At 36.7% G+C, this 22,594-nt stretch overlaps 1 protein-coding gene across 4 annotated transcripts in view; it reads right to left on the minus strand.

The window, feature by feature from the left end:
• BMS1 (BMS1 ribosome biogenesis factor) overlaps positions 1 to 22,594 on the minus strand; it is a 45,507-nt gene that overhangs the window by 9,192 nt on the left and 13,721 nt on the right. For 3 of the 4 annotated variants that reach the window (XM_047702677.1, XM_047702676.1, XM_047702678.1), the window contains exons 10-15: positions 21,459 to 22,204; positions 21,148 to 21,249; positions 20,265 to 20,422; positions 14,666 to 14,747; positions 1,878 to 1,951; positions 1,057 to 1,230 (exon numbers count right to left, since the gene is read on the minus strand). In XM_047702677.1, the coding sequence (XP_047558633.1) occupies positions 1,057 to 1,230; positions 1,878 to 1,951; positions 14,666 to 14,747; positions 20,265 to 20,422; positions 21,148 to 21,249; positions 21,459 to 22,204 (1,336 nt within the window). The remainder of the gene's footprint in view (positions 1 to 1,056; positions 1,231 to 1,877; positions 1,952 to 14,665; positions 14,748 to 20,264; positions 20,423 to 21,147; positions 21,250 to 21,458; positions 22,205 to 22,594) is intronic. The other variant, XM_047702679.1, reaches the window with a different exon arrangement.

Genomic DNA, 22,594 nt, shown 5'->3' on the forward strand with positions numbered 1-22,594 from the left:
TACAGGAATTATTGGTGTCCCTCTTGTCAAAACACAACTCAAACACTCACCATCGACTGCATACATATCTTGTGTCTCCTTAAGAGTGAGTTCATCAACTCAGTCTGTTCAGCATCTCAGGCAGGGGGGCCAGACCATCTTCGTTTTAGCAATCCACATGTTCCCTTTATCTCCACATCTGACCCGACACCTGAAATACCCTCTGAACTCTGACCAAGGTGAAGTTTTAGAAAAGCTTCCCTGGAGAGCACTGGCATATGCATAAGCACCAGTATATGTAAGAATCATCTACCCATTCAAATTATTTAATTATGGTTCCAGGGAGCAGTAATCAGAATGCTAAGGCAATGCCTGCATTTAAAAATCACTCCACTGGGGCATCTGGGTGGCTCAATCGGTTAAGCCACTGCCTTCAGCTCAGGTCATGATCTCAGGGTCCTTGGGATCGAGCCCTGCCTCTGGCTCTCTGCTTAGCAGGGAGCCTGCTTCCCTCTCTCTCTGCCTGCCTCTCTGTCTACTTGTGCTCTCTCTCTGTCAAATAAGTAAATAAAATCTTTAAAAAAAAAAAATCAGGGGCGCCTAGGTGGCTCAGTGGGTTAGGGCTTCTGCCTTTGGCTCAGGTCATGATCCCAGGGTCCTGGGATCAAGCCCCACATCAGGCTCTCTGCTCGGCAGGGAGCCTGTCTCCCTTCCTCTCTCTGCCTGCCTCTCTGCCTCCCTATGATCTCTGTCTGTCAAATAAATAAATAAATAAATAAAATCTTAAAAAAAAAAAAATCACTCCACTGAGAGATCCTCAGCAGTTGCTGCCTGTCTCAGCCATTTTTGCTTCCTCAGTGCTTCATATACAATAGACACTCATATCTTTCTGTCAATTTCTGACTGAAAAAACAATCAGATGACTCATGAATAAACACACTTATCTGCATCTTGACCTAGGAGTCCAAACCTGATGCACAGAAGCAGGTCAGGAAGCAGAGACCTAAACAAAATTATGTATTCACAATACTGTATTACAGCCTTGAAATAAAGCTAATAGGAACCCAGTTTTCTCACCTGTGCCTGTTTATGCATTTCTCCTTTAAGATCATCAAAGTATGTGCTTTCTCCTTCATCATATTCTGCATCAAACATCTCCTTCAATTTTCTCTTCTTATCCAAATGCTTTTTCTTGGCACTTTCCTCTGCACTGGGGTCAATTTCTTCCTTAACTTCTTCTGCGTCTTCAATCTTAAATTTCCAGAAGAGAAAATTTTGTAAGTTTGTGGAGATCTTTTCTTTAAACATTAAAGCAGATTTTTAAAGTTTTGTCTGGGCTGTAAAAATCTTGGTTATGATCATCACGAAAACAAAACAAAAAACAAACCAAACCAAAACACAGCCTTTGGCTCTAAATGACACGAGACATTTAGACATCTACATTATGATACACTGTCACTCCTTTATCTGGCTGGGAATGTCAAATATACATAAAAGTAAAAGCAAGTGTCCCCATCCAGATTCTCCCCAGACACTGTTCTAAAGAAATATTGGGGAGAATAGGGATTTACTTTTTTTAAATGGTACTTAAATTTAAGAAGAGGAGAATGATGGCAAAAGGAACAGTGGAAAGAAAGATGGTGACTCAGTAGCTAAACTTTAAACGACTGAAGAATCATAAAGACAAGAAGAGGTAGTAAACCCAAAAGATCAAAAATAACAAACCAATAACTTTGATCTGTTCCCAACCTCCATATTTTTAGGAAGGAATCCATTTACTCTGTAATCTACAGAGATAATAAGTATGATTCACATTGCTTAATATGGGCCTCTCTCATTACATATTGACCACAGATCAAGGACCAGTGACTGACAGCCAGCCATGATAAAAATCATACCTGAGTATCTGCGCCTGGTTTTCCCTTGTGCACGTCCCCTGTTTCCAGGTCTTCAAAGTCACCATAGAGTTCTTCTGGGAAAAGAACAACCAAATGTCCTCCATGAATAGGGCTTGCATATGACACTATAGCGCCACCCAGTGCACTGTGTACTCTGAAACCCAAATTTCATTTTTACCCTTCTTATTGCTACACACTCCAGGAGAATCCTGTACTTACACGGGCTTCTTTTCCTCTTTGAAATGTCATTATTTCATCATCTGTTCAGATGAAGCACACGGACCCAACCCATATTTCCTTACTTTACTTCGATACCCCACTTAGCCAAGAGCTATTTTTCCAATGCAGGTGGCAGACACTTTGCAGCAGGGATGCACAGAGAGATATATGCATGGCTTTGCAGGTGAGTCCCCAAGACCAACAGTGACATGAAAAAACCATGATTTGATTAACAGCACATAGGACAGAGTCTCAGTAGTAAGAGCAACACAACACAATGTATGGCATATCTAAGAAAAATCTTGGATTACATAAAATACAGGACTTAGAGTAATAGTGGTACCCAAAATAATGCTGAACCACATGAAGAGCTCATTACTTTGCTCATCCATTTGTTTTTTAGAGCTCTAAGTTTAGCTCTGGGTCCTATCCTTAAAAGAAAAAGATGCTAAAACTCCTTTGGGAAGCAATATTTAGAAGTAATATTTAGATAGAACATTTTCATATAAGAAAGAGCCAAAGAACCAAAGAGCCAAAGAAGATACAATAGTTGGGAAGATTCCATCTGTAAGAAAAACAAAAAAAGATGAAATACTTAGGAATAAACCTTACAAGAAATGTCTCAAAAAACTTTATTTTAAAAACTTAAAGAACTTTAATATGCTACCAAAGAACACATGGAATAGACATTAGCTAACACTTACAAGGGCTTTACAGACAAGGCACTGCTCTAAGTATCTTATGTGCCTTAACCACATTCTTCAACATGACCCAATGAAGTAGGTGTGATTAATGCTATCTATTGAACAAATAAAGATAACCATGTATTTGAAAAAGAAGACTCAATATCAGAAAGATGTCAATTCTCCTTTTATCACAGTTATAATAAAAAACATGACCCAAGAAAGGACCCAAAAAAACTACTGAATGGGAGAAAATATTTGCAAATGACATACCCAATAAAGGGTTAGTATCCAAAATATATATATAACTCAGTACCAAAAAAACCCAAATAATTCAATTTAAAATGGGCAGAAGACATAACAAACATTTCTCCACTAACAGACACATAAAAAAATGCTCAACAACACTCATTGTAAGGAAAATGCAAATCAAAACCACAATGAGATACAAATCACACCTGTCAGAATGGCTAAAATAAAAAACACAACAAACAAATGTTGGCGAGGATGTGGAGAAAAAGGAACCTTTGTGCACTGTCGCTGGGAATGCAAACTGATGCAGGAAGATGGTTTGGAGGCTTCTCAAAAAATTAAAAATGGAACTATCATATAATCCAGTAATTCCACTATTGGGTATTTACCCAAAGAATATGTAAATACTAATTTGAAAGGATATATGCCTCCCTATGTTTATTATTTAGCATTTTTTACGAGAGCCAAATTATGGAAGTAGCCTAAGGACCCATCAATAGATGAATGGATAAAGTGTGTGTGTGTGGGTGTGTGTGTGGGTGTGTGTGTGTGTACATAAAATGGAATATTATTCAGCCATCAAAAAGAATGAAATCTTGCCATTTGCTACAACATGAATGTAGCTAGAAAGTACAATACTAAGCAAAATAAGTTAGAGGAAGACAAATAACCCATGATTTCACTCATATGTGGAATATAAGAAACAAAACAAATGACCAAGGGAAAAAAAGAGACAAACCAAAAATCTCTCTTAAGTATAAAGAACAAACAGATGGTTACCAGAGGGGAGGAGGTTGGGGGGATGAGCAAAACAAGGGTATTAAGAGTACATTTGTCATGATGAGCACTGAATAATATATGTAACTGTTAAATCACTATATTGTACATCTGAAACTAATGCAACACTGTAAGTTAACCATATTGGAACTAAAATTTAAAAAAAAATACCAACAAAGGTTTCTCATCTGTAAAAGATAGTGTAGATTTATTTCTTCTGTTCCTCCCAACTAAGTATAACCAACTCCAAAAAAAAACACAAGACCCCAAGGGAAACTAAAGAACTCTGAAAGGCATAAAGAAAAAAAGGGCTGGTGAGGGTCCCCAGGACCAGAGGAATGACATAATGGCCGGTGGCTCACTAGACCACAACCCACAGAAAGGCAATTCAGAACCACTGCTTGCCAACCCCAAAACTAGCAACAGAAGGTAGACCAGATAGACTCAATGTTCCCTCTGATCAAACTCAGATCTTAATAGCAGGAACACTAGGTTAACCAGGCAGCACTGATTAAGTGGGTGCTTTGAAAGCTCCCCTGGCAGTAAGTGATGAGAGAACTGTTTGCCTTCCCTGAAGAGCCTGAATCTCCTTTCCTCCACCAAGATAAACCAGGGGCCAAGGATTATTGGCAAAGGGAGATTCTGTGCCAGGCCTGAGGCTCTCCACCACCATCTAAAAACAATGTGTGCCCTGGCAGGACCAGTGAAGATATCCCTACAGCAAGAAAACTAGCCCTACAGGCCAAGAGACAACCTTTCCCCACCTAGCCACAACACGGGGGGCCCAGACTAGGGAAGCCCCTCTGTCTTCTCAGGCAGCACCTGCAGAGACCAGTACTAAGCAGATCAAAATAGCACCACAAAGGTTCTAAAGTTAAATTGTCATTGGAACCACAGCCCATAAAGTATATCAGGACCTACACGCTAAACCTAAACAAGAGGACTGCATGACTAAAATAAAAAGATTACACAGGACCCAATGTCTTCTAACATAAAACCCAAAATGTGTAGGATACAAGAGAGAATCACCTGTCATACCCCAATCCAGGAAAATCTTAACTGAAAAGTGAAAAGACAAATGACACGAACAATAAAATGAATCAGATTATGAAACTTTCTGACTGGTATCTTAAAGCAGCCATTACAAAAATGTTTCATCAAGCACCTACAAATCCTTTGGCAACAACCAAAAAATTGAAAAACTCAGCAAAAAACCCTGAAGAGCCAAAGAGAAATTACAGAACTGAAAAATACAAGAAGAAATTTTAAAAGCTTGCTAGATGGACTCAATAGTAAGAGTAGAGATGACAGAGGATAGAATCAGAGACCTTGAGGTCAGATCAACAGAATTTATCCAGTCTGAACAACACAGAGGAAAACAGACAAAAAACAACTGAGCAGGGCCTCATAGACCTGTGAGGCAGGAAAAAGATCCACCAGTTATATGATCGCAGAAGGATACCTGATTTGAAAGAAGTAATGACTGAAGCTTCCTAAATTTGGTAAAAGACATAAACTTAACAGATTCAAGAAGGTGAGCAAATTTCAAACGAGTAAACCCAATGAAATCTTCACCAATCAAACTTCTGAAAACTGAAAAACAAATAATCTTGAGAGCAGACAGAAAGAAATGACAAATTCACACCAATTCAAAATGACAGTCCATTTCTCCTCTGAAATCAGAGGCTAGAAGGAAGTGGTACATTTTTCATGTGCTGCAGGAAAGAACTGTCAGCTGTGAATTCTATATCCAGTGAAACTATCCTTCAGAAATGAAGAACTGTAAATAAAGACAATCTCAGATGGAAAACAACTACAGGAATCCGTCACTAGCATACCCATTCTTAAAACATGGCTGAAGTGGGGCACCTGGGTGGCTCAGTTGGTTAAGTGTCTGACTTCAGCTCAGATCATAATCTTAGGGTTGGTTCTGGGATCAAGTGCCACACTGGTCTCCCTGCTCAGCAGGGAGGTCTGCTTCTCTCTCTCCCTCTGCTCCACATCTGTGCTCACTCACTTGGCTCTCTCTCAAATAAATAAAATCTTAAAAAAAAAAAATGCTCAAGAAAGTTCTTAAGTAGTGAGTAAATTATAAAAGAAGAAATCTGGGGCCACTGGGAAAAAACAAAAAACAAACAAAAGATCAGAAATATAGATATATATAATAAAATAACCTTTTTCTTAGGAGTTTTTAAAATCGTATTTGGAGACTGAAAAAAAATTATAGCACTATCTAATACACAAACCAGTAATACTTAAAAGGGGGAAAGACAAAGGGACCGAAGTAGGAGAAAAGTTTCCACATGTTACTCAAAATGATAAAATACTGGCACCAGTAGGCTATTATATTACAATAAGTGACGACTACAAAAACTAGACAGAGACGCTCAGAAACGCTGTAAACATATCAAGATAGAAGAAAGAAAATGAAAACAGAGGAAAGACAGAAGAATTAGAATAAGAGTAAACAAACAACAAAATAGTAAAATATCAGACTTACACAATTCCATATCAATAAGTACGTTAAATGTAAATGGCATAATATACCAATCAAAATACAGATTGACAGAGAGGATAGAGGCACATAACGAGAAACTCCCTTTAGATTTAACAACCCAAGTAAGCAAAAGTAAAAGAAGGGGAAAGATATACTGTGCAACTCATCTTTTAAAAAAGCAAGAATGGCTAAATTATTCTCTCATAAAATAAACCTTAGAGGAAAGAAAATTATCAGAGCCAGAGAAGGACTTAACTGAACTGTAAGAGCTAAAATTGCATGGGCTACCTTGACATCCTTGAGCCTCACAGGGTCCCAAAGGTCTAGCTGTGAGCAGGCCTGCCAGATATGGCCTCACCCTATGGGAAAGGATCCCCATCTTGATAGCTCTTTTTTCAGTTGGACCGCCCGCACCCCACCTATCCCTCAACCTAACAGGTTTGACTTTACCTCTCTGCCAGCCCATGAATTTATTCAAACACATTAATCACATCCTGTCAAAGGAACCAATGGTCATCCTATGCTCATTTAGGTACAAAGCTCTTTCTCCCAAAGCCCCTGATTGTTCAGTCTCTGCATGGTGTGCAGTGTTCTCTTCCCTCAGGCTGTGAGTGTATGTGACTAATAAACTGCTGTCAACAGCATCTGCCCAGTGTCAGATATCGTATGTTAGGCCATCCCTATAACCGTAGAGCCGTATAATCACTCCTTCACCAATTGCATGAATAGGAGGTGACCATAATACACAACAACAAAAGGATAAATCCACCAGGAAGACATAACAATACTAGCATATGTGCACCAAACAGAGCCTCAAATATAAGAAGCAAAAACTGACAGATCTGAAAGGGGTAGATAAGTCCAAGATAATACATGGTGACTTCAATATCCTCCTCTCAGGAACTGATAAAATTAGTCAGAAAATTAGCAAAGATACAGAAGATTTGAACAATACAGCCAACCCAACAGAATCTGACATATATAGAACATGATACCCAACAACATCAGAATAAACAATTTTTAAAGCATCCACAGAACATCTGTCAAGACAGGGTACAGTCTGGGTAATAAAGCAAATCTAAACAAATATAAAACATGCATAATGAGTATAGAATATAATGCAATTAAACTAAAAATGAGTAACAGAAAGACAAGAAAATTCCTAAACATTTTGTAGTTTGTTTGTAGGTAAAAAACACTAAATAATGCATGGATCAATAAGAAGTCTCACAGGAAATATAAAAATGCATAGAACTGAATGAAAATGCATAGAACATATGAAAATATGGGGGGAGGCAGTGCAGAGAAAGCAATTTAGTGAGCACTAAAGGCTCACATTAGAAATGAGAAAAGGTCTCAAACCAATAATCTAAGAAAACTGAGAAGTACAAAATAACCCAAAACAAGCAAAGAACAGAAATAATAAAGAGCAAAAGAAAATAAAATTGAAAACTAGAACACAGAAATCAATGAGACTAAAAGCTGATTATTTGGAAAAAAAAAATCAACAAAATGAATAAACCTTACTGAAAAGAGAAAAAGGAGGAGGACACAAATCACCAATTATCAAGAATAAAATGGGATTAGCACAACAGATCCCCCAGCCATTGGAAAGTTATTAAACAAATACTATGAGTATTATACTCAGAATACCTAAGCTAGCTTCTTGGAGAAGGTACTTTGTGAAACTTTCACTTTGCCAAAAGCCTTTGAAATTCCTTGAAAACCATAAGAAAGTAAAATTCAGCCAAGACAGAATAAAGAACCTAAATTATTTAAATTATCCTGTAGCCATTAAAGAAAAAAAACTTGTCATGATTATAAGCTCCTCAAAAAAGAAATCTCCAGGCCCTCACCATTTCACTGGAGATTATACCAAACATTTTAAATATTAACATTCCAGGGGTGCCTGGACGGCTCAGGCTCAGTTGTTAAGCAGCTGCCTTTGGCTCAGGTCATGATCCCAGGGTCCTAGGATCGAGCCCTGCATCGGGCTCCCTGCTAGGCAGGGAGTCTTCTTCTCCCTCTCCCACTCCCCCTGCTTGTATTCCCTCTCTTGCTGTCTCTCTCTCTCTGTCAAATAAATAAATAGAACCTTAAAAAAAAAAGAAATTAACATTCCAATTCTACACAATCTCTTCCAGAAAACAGAAAAATTGGGACTACTTTGGAATCATTTTATGAAACCAGTATTACTGAAACCAAAACTAAATGAAGACAGTACCCAAAAAAATCCCCCCAAACAAAAAATCAACAATGCTATAGACTAGTTTCACTCATAAACTTAGATGCAAAATTCCTTAACAAAATACCATCAAATAAAGTTCAACAACATATAAAAAGAATTATATATCATGACCAAGTGGAATTTATTCCAGGTATGCAAAGCTGATTCAAAATTCAAAAATTAAACAATGTAATCCACTATATCAAAAGGGTAAAGACTAAAAAATTCATAGGATCATATCAACTGACACTGAAAGGCATTTGACAAAATTCACCACCCATTCATCATTAAAAAAAGAAAGAAAGAAAGAAAGAACACCTCTCAGTATACCAGGAATACAGAGGAATGGAGCACATAAAGAGCATCCACAGAGAAACCAAACTAACATCATATATAACAGTGAAAAATACTGAGAACAAGGCAAGATTCCTCTTTCTAATCCTAGTCATTATATAAGAAAAAATTTAAATATAAATATATTCAATGTACATATAAATATAATCATAATTGCATTGCTGGGTATTTACCCCAGAAATATAAAAACATTAACTCAAAAGGATGCATGCACCCTTGTTTATGGCAGCATTATTTTCAATAGCCAAACTATAGAAGCAGCCCAAGTGTCCATTGATAGAAAAATAAAGATGATGTGAGGTGTGTGTGTATGTGTACACACGTACACATACACACACACACACACACACACATACACGCTAGAATATTATTCGGCCATCAAAAAGAATGAAATTTTTGCCATTTGCAATGACATGGATGGATCTAGTATAACGCTAAGTATAACAGTATAACGCTAAGTGAAGTCAGTCAGTCAGAGAAAGATAAATACCATATGATCTCACTCATATGTGGAATTTAAGGAACAAAAATATGAGCAAAGGAAAAAAAGAGAGAGACAAGCAAGAAACAGACTCTTAGCTACAGAGAACAAACTGATGATTACCAGAGAGGAGGCATGTGGCAAGATAGGGATTAAAGAGCACACTTAACATGATGAAAAAATAAATAAAATGATTATAAATAAGTAAACAAAAATAAAAGGCACAAAGGTTGAAAAGAAACATAATACTGTTCCTATCTGCAGATAACACAACTATGTAAAAAAATCCCAAGTAATCTACAACAAACACCCCTCCCAACTAATAACTGAGTTTAGCAAGATAAAAGATAAACACATAAAAATCAATCAAAATGAAATAATTTAGTATAAACTTATCAAAATATATTTACCATTAGGATGCCAAAAATTACAAAATACTGATGAAGGAAATTAAAACAAAAAATGCTCCTGGATTAGAATACTCAAGATAATAAAGACCTATAGGTTTAATGCAACTCCTATCAAAATCCCAGGAGTTTTTTTGTAGATCCAGACAAGCTTATTCTAACATTTATATGCAGCCACAGGCCCTAGGATAAACCAATCTTGAAAAAGAAGAATAAAGTGAGAGTAATCACTCTACTTAGTATTAATGTTTACTATGTAACCACAGTAACCAAGATAGTACAGTACGGGTGGAAGGACTGACACATGAATCAATGGAATGCAAGAAAGAACCCAGAAAAAAACCCACACAGAGGCTCAACTAATTTTTGACAAAGGTGCAAAAGCAAATCAATGAAACAAAAACTGCTGAAAGAATATACACCTCAGGCAAAAATATAACCATTAACCTAAACCTCACACCTTATAAAGAAATCAAAATAGGGGTGCCTGGGTGGCTCACTTAAGCGGCCAATTCTTGGTTTTGGCTCAGGTCATGATCTAATGGGTTGTAAGAGCCCCACACGTCAGTGGGGAGTCTGCTTGAAGATTTTCCTTCTGCCCCTACTTGCACGTGTGCACACACTCTCTTTCTCTCTAAATAAATCTTTTTTAAAAATCTTAAATCTTTAAAAGAAATCGAAATAGATTGTTGCCATAAACAGAAAACAAGGGTGTAAAATTCTTAGAAAACACAGGAGAAAACGGTCAAGATCTAGGAATAGAAAATAATTCTAGATTTGACATGATCCCTAAAAACAATAAAATGATTAACTGGACCTCAACAAAACTAAAACCTTTTCCTCTGTGAAAGGCACTATGAAGAAAATGAAAAGACAAGCCACATAGTAGGAGAAAATATCTGCAAACTACATATCCAATAACAGAACAAAATATATAAAAAAACTCCCAATATTCAACATTAAAAAAAGAATCCAATAAGAAAAAGAACAAAAAGACATCCATGAACATTTTATAAAAGAGTACACTTATAGGGGCACCTGGGTGGCTCGGTGGGTTAAAGCCTCTGCCTTCGGCTCAGGTCGTGGTCCCGGGGTTCTGGGATTGAGCCCCGCATTGGGCTCTCTGCTCAGCAGGGGCCTGCTTCCCTTCCTCTCTCTCTGCCTGTTTCTCTGCCTACTTGTGATCTCTCTCTCTCTGGGTCAAATAAATAAATAAAGTCTTTAAAAAAAAAATACACTACAAACAATAAAATGTGGCAAAAATGATAAAACGCTCACCATCATTAGCCATCGAGGAAATATAAAATGAAACCACAGTGAAATACCACAATTAAGATTGGTTAAAATACTAATAGTGAGGTCACCAAATATTGGCAAGAATATGGAGAAACTGGATCATTCATATATTACTGATGGAAATATAAAATGGCCCAACTACTTTGGCAGTTTCCTATAAAGCTAAATATGCAATTACCATACAACCCAGCAATTGTATTCTTAGGCATTTATCCCAGAAAAATAGGAAGTTCATATTTATATAAAAACCTGTACATAAATGTTCTTAGCAGTTCAATTCTCAATAGCCTAAACCTGGAAACAACCCAGATATACTTCGGTCAGTGAATGGTTAAACAAACTGCTACATCCGTATCAGGGAATACTACTCTGCCATAAAAAGGAACAAACCACAGTCACATGCAACAACTTGGATGGACCTCTCTAGGGAATTATGATGAATAGAAAAAAAAATCAATCATAAAAGATTACATACTGTATGATCCTGTTTGTTTAACAGGATTCAAAATTATAACATTATAGAAATGAAAAAAGGAAATGGTTGCCAGGTAGGAACTTGGAGATGGGTGATAGCAAGGAGCTAAATGTGTTTTAAAAAGAGCAATACAAAGTATCCTATGGTGATGGAAATGTTCTGTATTGTAACTGTTTGTAAATATATAAACCAGCGCATGTGAAAAAATAGTAGAACTAAACACACACACACAGACAAAACATGAGCACAAGTAAAACTGGGGAAATCGATATAAGATCTATATAAGATGGTATCAACATTAATATAAAGGTTGTGGTCTTGTACTATATAGGACACAGTACAATATACAAGAGATCTCTCTGTATTAGTTCTTACACACGCATGTCAATTTAATTCAGTCTACGATTATCTCAAAACAGGAAATTTATTAGAGAAAAAACACTACCAATTTTTCTTTTGGAAATAGAAAAGATGATTCTTAAGTTCACAGGGAAAAATAAGCAAGATCAGGACAAAGCAAGGATGTCTATTTGACTTCTGACCAATGCTACACTGGAAGTTAAAGCCTGTATCAAGGCAAGAAAAACAGTAAGTCATCCAGATAGGAAAGAAAGAAGTAAAACTGTCTTTTTTTTTTTTTTTTAATAAAACTGTCTTTAATCACAGGTCACAAATGATGTCTTTGAAGAAAATTCTATGAAATATACAAAAACTAATAACTAAAAAAATAACTAATGAGTGATTTGGCAAGGCTGTACAATAGAAGATCAATATACAAAAAATCAACTGTGTTTCTGTTAAATATATGAAAAGACAAACCACATACTGGGCAAAAATAATTAAAATCACAAGTGATAAAGGACTTAAGTAAATTAAATAGATTAAAATACTGGGCAAGAGATCTGACAGATACTTTACCAAAAATGAAACAGATGGAAAATAAGCACATAAAAATGCTCAACATCATTAGTCATTAGGAAAATACATATTAAAACCATGCTATATCATTCTATACCTAAAGACTGTCTAAAACTAAAGACTGACCATATCAAGTATTGGCAAAGATGTAGAAATAATTGAAAATCTCATGAAGGCTAATGGCGATACAAAATGGTACAACTACTCAGGAAAACAATTTGGCTATTTCTTAAAAAATTAAACACACATCTACCACATGATCTGTTTAGCCCACTCTGAGGTAATGGGCCTAACAGAAATGAAAGCAGTTGTTCATACAAAAACTTGTACAAGAATGTTCACAGGAGCTTTATTTACAACAGCCATAACCCAGAAATAACCTAAATGTCACCAACAGATGAAGAGATAAAGTGCAGTATTCCATCATACAATGGAATACTACTCACTAATAAAAGAAATCAACTATTCAGTAATAAAAAGGGATAGAGATGCCACAGGATGGAATATCTCAAAATAATTATGCTGAGCAGAAGTCAGAAAAGAGTACATACTGTATGATTCCACTTATGTAAAATTCTAGAGGGTACAAACTACCGTATTTTATATATAAAGCAGATGAGTGGCTAAAAGCAGAAAAATATTTGCAACCAATGAAGGAGAGTAAATATCCTTTAAAGAATAATTTTACAACTCAATAGAAAAACACATTAATATCCCATTAGAAAAATGAGTAAAGAACAAAGAATTCAGCAAAGAAATGCAACAGCCAACATACCTTAAATATTCTTACTAGTAATCAAAAGAATGCCAGTTATAAGAAACAATTTTCATTTATCAAATTGCCAAAAATAACATTTCTGAAAAACTTTTGGCAGTTCAAAAAAAATGACTCAACAATTCTAAATTTTTTTTTTTTAAAGATTTTATTTATTTATTTGACAGAGAGAGATCACAAGTAGACGGAGAGGAAGGCAGAGAGAGAGAGAGAGAGAGGGAAGCAGGCTTCTTGCTGAACAGAGAGCCCGATGTGGGACTCGATCCCAGGACCCTGAGATCATGACCTGAGCCGAAGGCAGCGGCTTAACCCACTAAGCCACCCAGGCGCCCAACAATTCTAAATTTTATGAACCTAACTTATGAAAATAAAAAATGTGATCCTAGAGTTATTTCAAGGTGCTCCAGTGCAGTTATTTATAATATGAACAAGGTAAATTGCTTAAATGAGAAACTGTGAATTGATATAGGATATGATAGAATTAAATTGTAAACACGAAACCTCTGAAAAAGTTTAATGATGCAATTTATATAATTAGAAATTTTAAATTTCAATTTCAAATTTCAAAATTAAATTAGAAATTTTAAAAATTTGTAAAATGACTGGAAGTAAATAACCTCAAAAAATTAACAAAAGTTTTTTAACACATGGCAGAGGTTATGGCATGACTTTTTTTTTTTAAAGATTTTATTTATTCATTTGACAGAGAGAGAGTGCGCAAGTAGAGTGGAGGGGCAGAGGGAGAGGGAGAAGCAGACTCCCTGCTGAGCAGGAGCCCAATGTGGGGCTCGATCCCAGGACCCTGGGATCATGACCTGAGCCAAAGGCAGATGCTTAAACCACTAAGCCACCCAGGCACCCTTGGGATGACATTTTATTTTAGATGTTCTATAATGTATACTACCTTCATTACTAAAAAGAAAAATATGTTATTTATTTTTCACACATACAAAAATCCATTTTGAACAAGCACATGATAAAATTTATGGAAAGCCTCCCACTTTTCTTTGAGGGCCATATCTTTTTTTTTAAGATTTTAAAAAAATTATTTATTTATTTGACAGAGAAAGAGAGAGAAATCACAAGTAATCAGAGAGGCAGGCAGAGAGAGAGGGGGAAGCCAGGCTCCCCGCTGAGCAGAGAGCCAGATGCAGGGCTCAATCCTAGGACCTTGAGACTGTGACCTGAGCCAAAGGCAGAGGCTTAACCCACTGAGCCACCCAGGCACCATGACCATATCTAATAAGTCAGTTAACCAGGGGAAGAAAATAAGATCATCATAAAAAGAGGAACCAGAATATTACCCATAAACTCCTATCAGTGTTCCCCAAAGCATTTCACATTTGTCTATTATTTCCAACTTTTAAAGATATAGACTAAAATATAGAGAAGACAGTCTTCTCTGAAAAATATGGCCCTTTACTTACCATCTTCTGCTAAAATCTTGGCTGCATCTTTATCCTCTTCCCACTTCCCAGTCACAAAGCAATCTCTGATACTGTTCATAACCTTACACAGAAAAGTCAGCATTTAGTTGACATGCTCCAATCATTCAAACAAAACAACTGAAATTAAGAAACAGTGGTAGGTGACAACTAACCTTTAAATACTTTCTTAAGACACATTTTTTGGGGGGAAATTCTCATTCCAAGTAGACATATGAGATATGTTCATCTTTGATATATACAGTATAACCACAGAGAAAAGCTTAAATATCATTACTTAAGCAGTGGATGGGGAAATACTATTAGCTCACTGACCTTATAAGTAAACAGATATTTACTAGAGCAACTGATTTTCAAACGTTATTAGTATTCCTAAGGCAATGCAGTAGCCAGCATTTAGAAAGTTGCTTTTACTATTTGTTAATCCTGACTTATTGTGGCTATTTGAAAATTTAATTACTTGACCAATGTTAATATTCTGACAAAGGCTAAATGTCCTCGATAAGCACAACAGGGCAGAAAGTACTGATGAGGTTCCCAGTCTCAGACCTGATAAATCATCTAGTATATACATGTAGCAGATGCTGGGAGCCCCTCTTAAATATATAGTAAAACCTTGTACACAACTGTTTCAGAATCTCTTTGCTGGGGAAACTGACCGAAGACAGCAAACGTGATTCACTGCCAAGGCTTTAAAAGCACACTTACAAAAATCTTCAGATAGGTCCTGGCTTTCACCTCAATCACATTTTGGTCATGAATCATGTTTTTCATATACAACCTCACTCTCAAAGAGCAGTTTTGAGGCTTGCATGATTACAATGGATGCAAAAGCAAATCTGTTCATTTACTCATTTCTTCATGCTATAATCACTCACTAAATATTTACTGAACATCTGCTCTATGCCAAGAAGCTTCGTAGGCACTGAAGGATGGCAAACTGTTAGAAGAAAATCCTTAATTTCTGAGGATTAACAGTTGATTTAGGGGAACCAAAGACCAAAAAAATTAAAAAATAGATCCTCCACGATAAAAACACTAAACAAACCAAGAGAAGGGAACTTTCTCAATCTGATAAGCAGCATCCATAAAAAACCCACAGCTAGTGTCATACTAAATGGTTAAAATTGAGGACTTTCCCCCTAAGATCAGGAGTAAGGCAAGACTGTCTCCTCTCACCACTTCTATTCAACACTGTACTAGACATTCTAGCCAGGACAATTACGCAAGAAATTGAAATAAAGGCATCTAGTTTAGAAATGAAAACTACAGGGGCGCCTGGGTGGCTCAGTGGGTTAAGCCTCTGCCTTCGGCTCAGGTCATGATCTCAGGGTCCTGGGATCAAGCCCCGCATTGGGCTCTCTGCTTGGCAAGGGGCCTGCTTCCCTTCCTCTCTCTGCCTGCCTCTCTGCCTACTTGTGATCTCTGTCTGTCAAATAAATAAATAAAATCTTAAAAAAAAAAAAAAGAAAGAAAGGAAGGAAAACTACTTCTACTCAACTCATAAATGATATGGTCTTGTTTACAGAAAATCCTAGGGATCCACTGAAATACTTTCAGAATAAATGAGTTTAGCAAGGTTGCAAAATACTAGATCAATATACAAAAATAAATTTTATTTCTATACACTAACAATGAAAATCCAAATATGAAATTGAAAAAAAAGTTCCTTTTACAATGGCACTGAAAACACTAAAATACTAGGAATAAATTCAATAAAGAAGTACAAAGTTTATACTCTGATAACTATACAATGTTCTTGAAAGAAATTAAAGAGCTAAATATAAGGAAAGGCATCCCATTTTAATGGAACAAAAGACTTAATATTGTTAAGATATCAATACCATCCAAAGTGATCTACAGATTCAACACAATCCTTATTAAAATCCCAACTGGCTTCTTTGTAGAAATGAAAATGCTGATCCTATAACACAGAAAACCCAAGGGATCCATACAGGTAAACCAATCTTAAAAAAGAACAAACCTAGAAGACCCCATTTTCCAATTTCAAAACTTACTACAAAGCAATAGTAATCAAAGAGTAAGGTATTAGCATAAAGAAGATATAAGTCAGTGAAATATAACTAAAAGTCCATAAATAAATGCATGTATCTATGGTTAAGTGATTTTCATTCATGGTGCCAAGACAAGGCAATGGAGAAAGAATAGTCTTTCAACAAATGGTGCTAGGACAATTGGCTATCTATAGGCAAAAGAAGGAAGTTGAACTTATCTCATTACAAATACTAAAATTAACTTAAAATGGATTAATGACCTAAATATAAAAACTAAACTATAAAACTATTAGATGAAAACATAGGAGTGAAGCTTCATGATCTCAGATTTAGCAATGGTTTCTTAGATATGATACCAAACACAGAAACAACAGAAATATAAGTAAGTTAAATCTCATTAAAATTTAGAACTTTATTGGGTGGCTCAGTCAGTTAAACGTCTGCCTTTGGCTCACATCATCATGCCAGGGTCCTGGGATCGAGCCCTATATCAAGCTCCCTGTCCAACAGGAAGCCTGCTTATCCCTCTTCCTCTGCCCTCCAGCCCCTTAACCCCGCTCATGCTCTCATGCACTCTCTGATAAATAAATAAAATCTTCATGGCTCAGTGGGTTAAGCCTCTGCCTTCGGCTTAGGTCACAATCTCAGGGTCCTGGGATCGAGCCCAGCATTAGGCTCTCTGCTAAGCAGGGAGCCTGCTTCTCTCTCTGTCTCTGCCTGCCTCTCTGCCTGCTTGTGATCTCTCTCTCTCTGTCAAATAAATAAATAAAATCTTTAAAAAAAAAAAAAGTTTTTTTAAAATAATAAAATAAATAAATAAAATCTCTAAAAAAATGTTTAATTTTGCACTTTAAAGGTTAAAGAAGGGGCGCCTGGGTGGCTCAGTGGGTTAAAGCCTCTGTCTTCAGCTCAGGTCATGATCCCAGGGTCCTGGGATTGAGCCGTGCATTGGGCTCTCTGCTCAGCAGGGAGTCTGCTTCCCCCTCTCTCTCTGCCTGCTTGTGATCTCTGTCAAATAAATAAATAAAATCTTAAAAAAAAAAAAGGTTAAAGAAAAGATAACCCACAGAATGGGAGAAAATATCTGTAAATCATGTATGTGACAAACTGAATATATAATCAACTCTTACAAACAATGACCCAAAAAACCCACAATTTTTTAAAATGGGCAAACCATATGAATAGACATTTCTTCAAATGGCCAGTAAGCACATGAAAAGATGCCCAATATCATTAGCAATCAGAGAAAGGCAAATCAAAACTAAGATGAGATACTACTTCACACCAACAAAATGGCTATAATAACAATAATAATAAAAACAGCTAATAACAAGTGTTGGTGAGGATATAGAGAAATCAGGAGCCTCATACACTGCTGGTAGGAATGTAAACCTGTAGCCACTTTTGAAAAGAGAAATGGGGGAATATATGAGGGGAAAAAACCTCTGTTTTCAGTAATCATATTAACAGTAACATGTGTAATGCTATTCTGACATTATTTTGTATGTAATGGGGTAAAGCAAATGAGTGATTATACACTTCTCTAATTTCATTATCTTCAGGGTCAAACGGAATTAATCTCCCAGTGGAAAAACAGAGATGCAAATGTAAAATAAAAAGAGGTTAAATAAGAACTCTGCAGTTCTGAATCTGAATTGGAAAGAACTATGAATTCTAGCTCTGGTCACTGAAAGACCTAGAAACAATGACCAGTCCATAACAGTGTGTATCCTATGACTAGATTGTGATGCTGAAATACCATTTTGTACTAAAAGAAATCAGGACTTCTTATGGCTGCTTCCAAGTCTGGCATCAGAAATATAGAAGATGATCCTGGAATACCTCATCATATCAGATGGCAAAGAAGCAAAAGAATTTAGGAACCAACTTAAAGAGATTCCAACTGGCCAGAAATGGGACAACATGAGTATCCACAAAGATAACAAGTTCAGTGGAAAGAAACATTCAATATTAAATTCTATGGAGTTCAAAATGATACTTTAAAAAAATCATTCTGAAAACTAATATAAAGAATCAAGTATTTATCCTGCTTATATGGAACTGAGTAACCAAACAGTAGATGAGGGGAGGTTTCTCTTTTAGAGGAATTCCAGGTAATAAAGAGCAAACTGAACAGAATCTCACCATTTTACATCCTTAATAAATTAATGGATCTAAACATTGAGAACCAACATTTTATCATAAGATGATTTTATGTGCCTCCTAATGAACAAACACCACCATCTAGAAAGCAGTCTTTCCAAAAATAAAAAAAACCTAAATCTAATCAAATTTCTAGATGTGCTGTCCATAGGGTGGCTAAAACTACATGGTTATTTAAATTCTAAAGACTTAATATAAAATAAAACTAAAATAAATTTAAAAATTTAATTCTTCTGTCTTACTAGCTGTACTTAAAGTACTCAACAGACACAAGTAGCCACAATGGACAGCTCAATAATCTACAGATCATTTCCATCGTCACACACAGTTCTATTGGTATTGCTCCGCACCATTTTACAGGAAATACAGAAGAAAGAAGCCTGATAAACTGCACATAAGATGCAATGCAATCCACAAAAACCAGACTATGGGAAACTCTACACATCAAACACTTAAGTTTCTTAAACAAATAAAATATAAGGGGGAAAAAAAGAGACAGGTGGAAGGGACTATAGATTATGAGACTGAAAAGTCATCGTGAAAAAACAAACCCCCAAAATCTGATAAAACTAACCTACAGTACAAACTTAGAGGACGAAATTATGAAGAAAAGTAGGAAATGATTACCATAAGAATCATAGTTCCTTCTGCAGGGAGGACAGGACTATGACTGTGATGGACACACAGTGGTTACATGGGTCCTCACCTAGAAAGCCATTAACTTAAACAGTTGTTTTTATGTGGTTTTCTATAATCTGTACGAAGTTATACTGCAAACAAAAAAGTTACATAAAATCTCATAAAGTGCATAAGTGCACTCAGTGAATTAAATTAAGAAATATGATAGTGACCAGGCCTGAGGAGTGATATTTAACCAAAACTGAATGATCAGAAGAGGCCAGCCTTAAGAACGTCAGAACATTCCAGAAGAGAAACCTGAGAGCCAAGAGGTCTAAGATAGGATTAAGCCTGGCAACTTTGAGAACTCAATGAATTCCAGTGTGACTAAAGAGTGGTGAGCAGGGGAAGAAAATTTACCAATGTCATGAATTTTTTTGTTTATAGAGAGTAGCAATTATAAATTCTCACTCAGGGACATGAGGTATATCCTAGTTATAAAACACAAGATATTTCAAATATATGAAAACTTAAGTGCAATCCTTCAAAATAAAGATTAACACGACTATGCACAGTTTCCATTTTTCCATAACACACGCACACAGTCACCCTAAACTCAAAATACATTATTGCTTAGGATCCAGTCCAATATCTGGGAGGATGTCCTATTATCTCACAAAAATGAAAAGCTAATAACAGGCAGGAAATACTGAAATCACATAATCTTTTAGAACAATTCCCTAATTGTCTCAGAAGTCAAACATACAATTCATATTCAGCCTTACCTCCTCTAAATCCCAATCATGGGGAGCCTCCACATGAAATCTGGAGCAGTCCAAAGAGTCAAGCTTGTGCTTACATTCTCTTGAAGGCTGGCTGACACGGAACAACCCTCCAAGTTCTTCCCTCGTATCACCATCTTCTTCTTCATTATCCTCTGTCACTAAAGAGACCACCATGATGAAAAAGTGAGAACAAATCTTCACCCTAAAGGACCTGAGACTACAGGTCCCTGTTTGTGGTAGGTATGGTGGTATCCCCGAGCACATCAGCTATAGATGGAGAAAAGGCCAGTGAACTACTGCTCAACGTGTCTGGAGGACTTAGGCCCTCCTATAAGGAAGGAGCAAATAATTCAGTGAGGAGACGGAATGTTGGGGGTTAGGGAAAGAAAGGGGGTATTTAAAAACAAAGCTTTTAATTAGCATAAAGAGTTTCTCTTGAAGACTGCTGAGTCTCTAATCACTAAGAGTACTTAGGCAAACCTGAACGGAGATCAGTACACACCAACCCTTCAATTCAATGCTCCTAGCTCCCATATACTTCTTTGGCCTTGTTCTAATCACACAGTAACTGAGGACCACAATACAAAATAAAATGCACCACTTTGTTCTTTTCTGGCATGAAATTCTACCCAAAAAAATATCTTGAAGCACTTTGTATAGAAGATATAAAATAACAAAATGGAGAGTATTCTCATCAAAAGTTTTATGGCAAACCCATGAGCTGGTGATTAAAAACATCTGCTACATATAAACTACGACAGCCAAGGATATCATAGGAATTTCAAAAGCACCACCAAAATCCTCCAACCAATTTCCTCATTTCCTTTCCAGAAAACGGTCTAAGAAACAAAACGTTTCTAGATCTGAACCGGGGCTCTCTTACCTGTGCCATAAACAAGCTTTCGAAGGTTTGGAGTTGCTTGCTGCTGCCTCAGAAAGGCCTCAGCTGCCTTTCTGGAAAGGTCTTCCTTCCACTTGAGGGCACCTGAAAGGACCAACGCCGACATCGGTTAAGGTGTTTATCAGTCCTTTCTGCCTCAAGCTCACTGCTCATTCATCCCTAAATCCTTCTGAGTGCAATATTTGAAAAGGTAACAAAATCTCCAAAACAGCAGACTCCCAAATGTAGACATTCTATTTGTAGAACATTTCCAGTGCCAAGTTATAACAACAGTTACACTGATTTAAGCATACCTGAAGTTTCTGTGGAATAGCTGTTTTCTTCCTTGTAATCTTCTTCCTCTTTGAGTAAGTCTTCCACATCACTGGTCTCATCAATAAAGTTCTCTGACCCCAGTCTCTGACCACCAGCCACTGGAGAAGACTTTGGAAACTTTTTTCTAATAACCTCTTCATTTTCCGAACCCTCTTCCTCTGTACTGAGAGAGGAGCTTTCTTCAGTTTCATCTTCAGATGCAAATGCCTCTTCAGCTGTGCAGTGGCCTGAATCTGAAGTGGTGAGGGTTGCTTTCTCCAGATTCAAACTGTTACTCAAACCCTTAGTTTGTAAAAGTCCTGCTTTACTACTGTCTCCAACTTGAGATTCTGAAAGACCCCTCCCTCCTGCAGGGGAATCCTCTTCTTCGCTGCTTTCATCAGCTTCCTCTGCTTCTCCTTCCTCCCCTGAGCTCCTCTCAAGGTCATCATCGCTGTCAGCAAATGCTGGCAAATCCACCTCGAGGTCTTCTTCCATCTCCTCAAGTCTCTGCCGTTTGACACCTTTGCCCGTTGCATACACCGTATCTGTCATTTCGGCATCTGCCTCCTCTTCTGTTTCGTCATCACTAGAGCTCTCCGCCAACCTGTCGCCTTCAGACATTTCTTCATCATCTTCTTCATCACTGTCTCCAGACTCATCTTCTTCATCTCCAAAAATGGCTTTCCGACGCACTCGACCAGTTTTCAAATCCATCTGCTTTTCCTCTTTTGGCATCCACTTTCTGTATTACCAAGTAAATGCAAAATAACTCAATTCATACAGTAACTGGCTACTCTAGACATAGCAAGCCAATACTTAAGCAAACAGAAGATAATAATCAAGGAATGATTTTAAATAACATAGCATAGAAAGGAACGATTTGATAAATACTGGAATAGATACTAAGGAAACTCATGCACAGTTCCCCAACACCTTTCTTCAAAAAAATTTATAGAGAATAATGAGGTAACCTTTAAAAAACAAAAAGTCTAACATTAGGGAAAAATTTATCTAAATGAAAGTGATTGCTTGATCAATCTTTTAGAAAAGTGATCACTTCCAAGCTTGAAATAGATGATCCTTAAATAACTGATTCCAGATCCAAAGCAAGGAAAATACAAAGGTAAGCCTG

The sequence above is a fragment of the Lutra lutra genome, chromosome 14 (assembly GCF_902655055.1).
Source record: "Lutra lutra chromosome 14, mLutLut1.2, whole genome shotgun sequence".
Classification (NCBI taxonomy): Eukaryota; Metazoa; Chordata; class Mammalia; order Carnivora; family Mustelidae; genus Lutra; species Lutra lutra.